General features: G+C 40.0%; 1 protein-coding gene across 2 annotated transcripts; it reads right to left on the minus strand.

Moving 5' to 3' along the window:
- Positions 1 to 1,444: 1,444 nt before the first annotated feature.
- On the minus strand, positions 1,445 to 1,747 carry LOC126499153 (small ubiquitin-related modifier 1-like). Of its 2 annotated transcripts, XM_050138254.1 has the most exons (2): positions 1,583 to 1,747; positions 1,445 to 1,507 (listed from the first exon to the last, which is right to left on the minus strand). In XM_050138254.1, the coding sequence occupies exons 1-2, from the start codon at positions 1,745 to 1,747 to the stop codon at positions 1,445 to 1,447; spliced, it is 228 nt and encodes a 75-aa protein (XP_049994211.1). The 2 variants fall into 2 exon arrangements, with proteins under 2 accessions (XP_049994211.1, XP_049994210.1); XM_050138253.1 differs by having other exon boundaries at positions 1,445 to 1,747.
- Positions 1,748 to 8,878: the final 7,131 nt, after the last annotated feature.

Genomic DNA, 8,878 nt, shown 5'->3' on the forward strand with positions numbered 1-8,878 from the left:
CGAACTCACAGAGATCCGCCTGCCTCTGCCTCCCAAGTGCTGGAATTAAAGGCGCGCGCCACCACCGCCCGGCTCTGTGCACACCCTTAACATTTACTTCTTTCTGGATTTATCCCATCATGTGGCCTTGACCTTGTGGTGCTGTGGAAGTGATAATCCTGAGGTCATGTTAAATGTAACGTAACACTATAGTTCAAGAAAACAATAATGAAATCTATAAATGCTAATAAAATTAAGTTGAAAATGTTGATAAAATACAGCTCAAAGAATACATCTTAATAGCTATACATGTTTCAAAGTTATACAAATACTATTTAAAGTGAACATGTTATAAAAATACACACACGAGATTGATTGGGTTGTATGTGAGTATCCATAGTCATGCACACACACACATACATAGATATACATATATGTGTGTTATCTTTAGGATAAAGATTACTTTCGAGGGAGAAAAAAGAGCTGGAAAGATAGATCCATAGTTAAGAGTGCATACTAAGTACTATTCCTGTAGAGGACTGAAATTTGGTTCCCAGCACCCATGTTGGGAGGTTCACAGTCACCTGAAGCTTCAGCTCCAGGGAAATCAGGCATTTCTGACTACTATGGGCACCTGTACTCATATTCCACATACACAACTAAAAGTAATAAATATTTTTTAAGAAGAAAGAAAAGCATAAAAGAGAGAAAAGTAATGAGACCAGGTTGAGAATTTTATATGGGAAACACCTTGGTTCTAAAAAGTGAAGCAAATTTGACAGAATGTATTTGTTAAAGTTTGATGTTAAATGCCCGGTTTATTGTAACAGCAGGCATTCTTTTCAATGAGTTAACATGTCTCATATAATTTTTGCAGGAATAACTTCATTATTAACTGCTGATGACTATTAGAACATATCTGGGTTCGTCTGAAAAGACTGGTTCAGTCTGGAGATGCTTTCTCTTCAGTGAAGGCTCCTTTGCAGTGGGTTGTTATGATCACCATTATCTGTCATCTTAACGCCAAACCTGGTATTCTGCTCTTGGTCCAGATCCTCAGGTTTTAGAAGCAGCTTCAAGTTAAGAAGAGGCCGTTTTCCACAGTTCTCTGAAAATGCCGCCGTCTTCCCCTGAAAATCGCTTGCCATGTGTGAAGCAGCCACATGCCAAAATTCCTGGCCGGTTGGACGGCATCGGAAAGCTAGAATTGGTCTTGAGAAAGGTAGCCTCACGGTACACATAGAACATTTAGAAGAGACAATATGAAGGAAGCTGAGGTTTGATGGCCAAAATCAGCACAATGAAAACAACCAATAATGAATATTGATCGCTAGAATTCAGATTGCCAGACATTCGAAAGAGATGGAGAGACAGTATTCCGTTTTCACTCTGAATACCACTTAGCAAAAGAACCATTTTAAAAAATAAAGCAGTATGAAGGGAACAGACGAATTACGAAGAATATCTAAACCACTGAATGACCCCCCTTTTGTTCCTGATAAACTTCGATCACGTCGTCCTCCTCCATCTCCAGCTCATCTGGGGTGTGGTTATCAGCAATCTTCTGGCCTTCGAAGAGAAACTTCAGTGAATTCGATGGGACGCCCTGTCTTTGACAATAGGTTTCTTTGAGTTTCTTGAGTTGCGTTGTCATTTTCACTTTGAAGTATATCTCATTTCCATCCTGTGCAATCACTTTGACTTTAATAATTTTTTCCTTCTTAGTCTCGAAGACCTCACTTGAAGGTTTTGTTTCCTTGTCAGACATGGCGACCAATGGTTTTCCCAATGATTCCCCAAAGAGTCTCCCGTAGCAGCAGCCGCCAGCGTCGGGGTAGAACTTCTGGGGCTTACAAATCCGTCTCTTCCCAACAGCACTGTACGTCTTGCGTCACTTCCGGGTTCCAGAAGGTTTGCGGCTGTAACCATTGTGGGGGAGGGGTTGTGGTAGCAGATAGGCAGGCCAGGGCAGTCCCCACATTCCAATCTATAATAAAGAGGCAAAGAGAGAGCTCTATTCCGTATTATTTTAAGTTAAAATTAAAAAGTAAGTAAAAAAAAAAAGGAGAGCTTTATCAATTTTAAAATGGAAACTTCACCATATACATTGTTTGAACAACGTGGCAGTGAATGGAGCAGAACTAGCGCTCTTAAGAGTCAAAGAGAAGTGAAATCCCATTAACCATGCTTATCTCCATAGAGAGATGAGCTAGGTAGTGACCAATGCGTTCTTAGCAACAGCGGAGAATGTTTTTTCTTCATGACAGTAGCAAAGATGCATAGGAATAAAAAAGAAAGGAAATTCCACATACTCATAAATAAAGTCTCTACATAATTTTACTTATACACACAACGTCTATGTGGATACACGATTTTAACACATGTCTGTGCATATTGGCATATACTTACTGCTTGTGAACCTTTCTGTACTGTATAATTGATTTTGACAGAAAGTTGTTGGTAGCTATATAGGCTTTTCATATGAATATGTTATAACAATCAATTCCCACCTACTGTGTCTCACCACCACACATACCCCTTCAAAAGAGTCTCACTACCTTGATCAGAATGACCTTGAACTTACAATCCTCCTCTAAAGCAGGGAAGGAAGCAGAAGACTTCCAAATGCTGGGATTATAGGTGATAGTACCAATCAGCCAATTGTTGTTGTTGTTGGTGGTGGTGGTGGTGTGTGTGTGTGTGAACTTGGCACAGTCTCGAAACTCCTAAAAATGGAGTCTTATTAAAGTAATTATCTTTATCACATTGGGCTGTGGATGTGCCGTGGGAGTTTGTCTTGATTAATGTAGGTGGGCACAACTCACTGTGAGTGGCACTATCCCTAGATAGTCCCCAGCTATCAAGAAAACTAGTTAAGTATGAGCTTGTAAGTCAGAGAATAATTCAGAAATCACTATTACTCTGTCTTCTGCTACAAGCTCTTGCTTGAGTTCCTCTTTGAATGGAATCGTAAACCAAATAACACCCTTTTTTTTTTTTTTAACCTTCATTGCTTCTGGTCTCAACGTTTATCATAGCAATAGAATATTGGGTGTCTCTCCTTCAATTGCACCTTATTCTTTTGAGACAGATTTGGGGTAGGCTGGCAGCAAACTCCAAGAATCATCCTGTCATTGCTTCCCCAACTCTGGGTGTGCCCCGTGCTTAAGATCTGAACTCAGGTCCTCATATTGGGTTGGCAGGCACTTCACCAGCAGAGACATCGCCACAGCTTGCTTCCCAACTATTATCATCATTTTTAAAAGCGGTTAATAGTCTTTAAAAATAGTAATTTCTTAGTTCGCTGGAAAAGATTAATAATAACCCCACCCTAGTTTTCATTGAACCTTAATATGTAAATTCAAGTATAAAGTATTCCTGATCACAAAGAGTTGTCTAGATGATAAGATCAACTTCTCAGAGAGTTTCAGCCTCAGATATTCCCATGCCGAATGCTTGTATTATCCCAGTAAGCTGTTAACTTTTCCAGTGAATGGCATTTGGGAGTAAGCATATGATTTTGCCTGACCTATTTTGGAATTAGAGGAACGGGACTCAACATTAAAAATACTTAAAGCAAAATTCGTAGGCTATGACTAATGTATTTCACTATTCTTACATAATTCTTTCTAAAGTGTTAACAAGACACATTAATTTAATTTTCACAGCAATAATATTTAATATGCTAATTTATGCTCATGCTGAGAAATCATTAGGAGAAACTGCTTTAGGATACCTCAAAAGTAGATCATTGTCAATAGGTTTGTTGGTCTAAATCCCCATAAAAGACCTTCAATCCACAAACATCTGTCAGTGTTCAAATTAAGTATAACTGTATCTTTGGAGACAGTGAAAGTAAATAGCAATAAGTACCCAAGCTTATTGAAATCTAGGCATGATGGAATCTCAATTTGACCCACTCTCAATGGAGATGTCACAATTCACACTTTCAAGTTCAGTGAGTATTGATGAGGTTATAAACATATGGCTTCCACCCTTGAAATTATTCCTCCATGCAAACACACCTCTCAATAACCTAGCAACTCATCCGCTTTCAATGTTGGGTGGCTATCTCACATTCCCTTAGACACGAGAAACTATCCAGACACATCTTCCATACAGACCTTCCCAAGGAATGAAATCCAATTTCCCGTCAATGCTCAGAGCAAGTAGTTAGTGTTCATCAAAGAGTTTTTCAAGTCATATGAAGATAAATCTTTTGCTTGAACAATTTTTCCTGGAGACAGTCTCATCTGCTGGAGTAGGAACAAATTCTAGGTCAAAGCCTTAGGTATAAAATGAAGGTTATATTTGGTTCCTAAAATGCCTTGGGTTACTATAAATTCTTGATCAATGGCAAATATACTATGGTATTATAGACACGATATGGTTAAAGTCCCAACACTCAGAATAAATATGATAAGCTAAAAAAAAATGGAGAATACTGGCCAGGTGTGGTGATGGGCATCTGTAATGTTATCAGTCGGGGCTGAAACAGAATAGTGAGTTTAAGGTCATTGTGGGTTTATAGAGAAAAAAATCAAAATGCTAAAAATAAAGAATAAACTGAAAATACAGAGAATATTGACTGAGTGGTAGAGAAGGTGGTGACAAGAGATGGGAGGGAAAATACCTAATCAGGAGACCACACATGTGGTGCTGCCAACTGATCAAGAAGGAAGTGGTGTGTTCCTGCTGCACTCTCTGATGAAGAACAGAAAGAGGAGGAACCATTTTAAATACACAGACCTTGTGGTGTTGTAGGAACACACCCCAGTTACCTTATTTTCATCATGAAACTCTTGGGAACTGTAATCGTTGGAAGCATATACGTGTGGTCATGAAGATATGTTTTAAATTTGTGAGCAGTATCAACCATACCATGACACCCACTGCCCATGCTGTCGATTGTGTTTTCTTGTATCTCATTAAGACTTGCAACCTTTGTCTGTTGAAAAGCCTTCTTCTTCAAAGTCTCCACATCCTGGCAAATGAAGACTGAAATGATGCAGGAAATTGGTGAGTGAAGGTAAAAATCCACATCAGATTTACTTCCTTATCTGATTGATTGTCTCTGAGTCGCTACCTCAGTAATAAAATGATGCCACCAGACTGCATATCCTCCTCCCAGTTCAGTGGTCCTCACCCAAAAGAGAAGCCCTGTTATCAAAGTGACACACCACAAAAATCTTCATAAGGCAGAGATTGCAACAAAATCCAAGTTAATGGGTACATCTCATGGCATTCACTGAGTCTCTGAATTTCAAGAGCACATGAAGATAAATCACTTTCCTCATGAAGCAGAATGTTCTGGTAGAGCAACAGGTAACTGTGAGCATGCTTGTTAACAGGCATTACATTTTTAGCTTTTTTATCACCCAATAAAAGGTACAATAGATCCCCCACAAACACACACACTTCATTTCTGACATCCAGCTTACCTCTGAGACACATTCTAACACTCTCATGTACTTGTAGACATTCAGATAAGTATTATGATTATGAGTAAAATTACTGCTCATGAAAAGTATGTGTATTGGACAAAGAAATGACTTTTAAAAATCTCCGAGGATATTGATATTTAGAGGATTGAGTAAGGCTTAGGAAATATGGGGAAGTGTCCTGTTTATGTTGTTGTCGGTGGTGGTGGTGGTGGTTTCTCAAGACAGGGTTTCTCTGTCTAGCTTTTGCTCTCCTGAAACTCACTGTGTAGACCAGGTTGGCCTTGTGCTTACAGTAGCCTGCTTTCCTCTGCCTCCTGAGTGCTGAGGTATTTTATTGGCCAAAGGCTTAGTAGTTTGTCGTCTTGACCCCATGAATGTATACAAACGATCAGAGTGTGAAAATAGCTATGCCAAAGAAGCCTGGTCAGGACATGTGACTTCCTTAGACTACGCCTTCTTCTAATTCCTCTGTATTGCTGAAGTATTCACATTTCTTTAAATCAATAACCATACCCTAGTTTTCCTTTTCATATTTTTCCTTTGGCATATATGACTGATATGACAATTCTTTATTCACCCTACCTTACCCATAGCCATCTCTCATTACCTTTCATTAACAGCTCTAAGTTCATTTATGACTAGATCAGTCAACACACAAAACATGTTGTGAAGCACCAAGGCATATCATCTACAGAAGTGGAGTCACAGTTTCCAGAGCCAGCAGTCTTTGGCTGATAGACCTCATTTTCCTAGCTGGCACTTGACTGTGATGTAAACAACTAAGATCTGTATCCTGGGAACCAGAACCTGTGCAAAGAATCAGACACAGGGAATAAATGAGTTTGTAGTATCAAAATGACCCAAAATCTCAGTGACACTTAATAAAACTTTACCGCATTGTCTGAGAGAAGTTAAATATTATTACTGCCTAAATGTATCTAAAAGACATATTCATAGATAGTCCACTATATGCCAGGCAGTGGTGGCACATGCCTTTAATCCCAGCACTCAGGAGGCCAAGGCAGGCAGATCTCTGTGAATTCAAGACCAGACTGGTCTACAAGAGCTAGTTCCAGGACAGGTACTAAGGCTACATAACCCCCCCCCCCAAAAAAAAGAAAGAAGGAAACTCCACCATACTTTATATATTTTATTCACATGCTCAAAGAAGCAAATTAATACAACAAACACCTAGGGCATCCTGGAATAAATTTGTTCCTACATCATTCTCATAAAAAATAATAAAGAGCATGTTTTTCTGGAAGCCATAGCTAATGAATACATAAACCGTAGAGTATATGAGCACATTTTGTGGTTTCTTGGCATAAAGCTGAGTTTTTTGTCCTTTTCTTAAAATGTAAAGAAGAGAAAAAGAGAAGCAAAGAGTCAGAAATGATGATGAATGGAAAGAAGATATTAGATGGATTAAGTTGGCAAACAAACAGAAGCAAACATTCTGTGGCCCTTTGGAGGCACAGACATGAATGAAGCACAGGTTTCTAACAACAGAGTGGCAACTCCTACTAATGTATATCTGAAACCACTTTAAATGTCCTAATCAGAGTGTGTCGACCCCTCTGCTTCTGGAGAGGTTTTCCCTTCTTGGTGATGGCACAGATGTGCTCACAATTAGGGAGCACGTACAAAGATTCTATCGGGTAGCTGAACTAGGACAGCTGACCTATCTTCCTCAGGGCCTGGTTGATCATTACCTTTGATCAAATAAAAGGCCACATGTTCCAGCTGCCCTTGTGCCCTGGTTTCTACAGTGGGAGAAAGGAAGGCGAGAGCAAGAAAGACAGCAAATTTAGGGCAAGATAGATACGTGAATTTGCAAATGTGCTTAAATCCAAGCAAGTTTCATGTGTGCAAATTATTAATTTTAAAAAGCCCAGATATGTAGATGGGATGGAAATGGCTTCCCATAAGTTCTGTATGCTTTCTATAGCAGAAATGATAAGCTCGCGAAAGGAATTGGAGCTATTAAAATTAGAAAAGTACATAGAAAGACTATTAAAGGTACATGAAAACATAGAACTGTAAAAATTTTAAAATTACCTACATTAAGGGAGCCATTTTAGGGTTGGCAAGAGACTTGGCTCTAGAGGGGATCCCAGGTGTCCACGGGGATGTCCCCAGCTAGGTCCTTGGGCAGCAGAGTAGAGGGTGCCTGAACTGGCCTTGCCCCACTATCACACTGATGATTATCTTGAATATCACCATAGAGTCTTCGTCCAGCGACGAATGGAGGTAGAGACAAAGTCCCACATCAGAGCAAAAACAGTCTGAGCCCCCAAGGTCCAGCTGAAGAGCAGAAGGAGGGAGAAGATGAGCAAGGAAGTCTGGACTGAGAGGGGTTGGTCCACCCACTGAGACAATGTGCCTGTTCTAATGGGAGCTCACCAAACCTAGCTGGACCAGGACGGAATGAGCATGCGATCAAATTGGACTCTCTGAATGTGGCTGAAAATGAGGGCTGACTGAGAAGCCATTGATAAAGGCACTGGGACTTGTTTCTAAAGCACGTGCTGGCTTTGGGGACCCTAGTCTTTTTGTCTGTTTGGATGCAAAGCTTCCTAGGACTGGATGGGGAGGGACTTGGACTTCCCACAGGGAACCCTGCCCTCTCTTAAGGAGGGAGGGGGAAAGAGGAGGGTGAGTGTGGGGGAGCGTGGGAGGGGAATGGGAGGAGGGAAGGAAGTGTAAATTTTTTGAATGGAAAAATAAAAAAATGTAAAAAAATACATAGAAAATACTGAAAGTAGGATATATTGAATAGTGTAGGTTTTATTCAAAATTTGTCATTAAATTGTGCTTACAATACATATTCTACAGAGTCTGAATGTTTTGCTGATAATCAGGAACTAATTGAAAAGTCTCCTAGTTAGTAAGCTCTGTTTTAATCTCGAGTCCGAGCTGAGAAAGTCAAACCCTAAGTACTTGCCTTGTCTTTGAAGGACTGTTTTGTATTAGAAACCATGGGTATTGGTAAAGAAAAGACATGCACACAAGAACTTCTCTGGATACTGCTGCAAAATGTGTCAGACAAGATGGACTGTCCCAACTCAAAACTTAAATCGGATAAAAGGAAACTATTTGGAGAATGTGTCTGTGGAGGTAAATGAGTAAACTCGGAATATGGGAAGCCCTCACATCTGGAAGACAAGAGGAGTCGCTACATGGGGGTCATGGGAAAATTGAAGGAAGCCCTAGAGTGATGTCACCAAGTATGTGATTGCTTGAGCCTTCCAGATAAGCATATCTTTTTCAGTTTCTAAAGGAAAAGGAAGCTGAGTAAGAGCTCCAGTTTTATTCATTAACTTCGAAAGACTAAAGACTTTCAAGTCTCTGCATGAAAACTGTGCAACTGCGCAGCAGTGCTGTTTCCTTAGATGCTTCTGCGCAGACAGGAATTGACTTCCACATCAATCCACCAGCTCAGATGTGATGATATG

This window comes from Alexandromys fortis, unplaced genomic scaffold (genome assembly GCF_014885135.2).
Source record: "Alexandromys fortis isolate MF-2015 unplaced genomic scaffold, M_Fortis_MF-2015_v1.1 scaffold_14, whole genome shotgun sequence".
Lineage (NCBI taxonomy): Eukaryota > Metazoa > Chordata > Mammalia > Rodentia > Cricetidae > Alexandromys > Alexandromys fortis.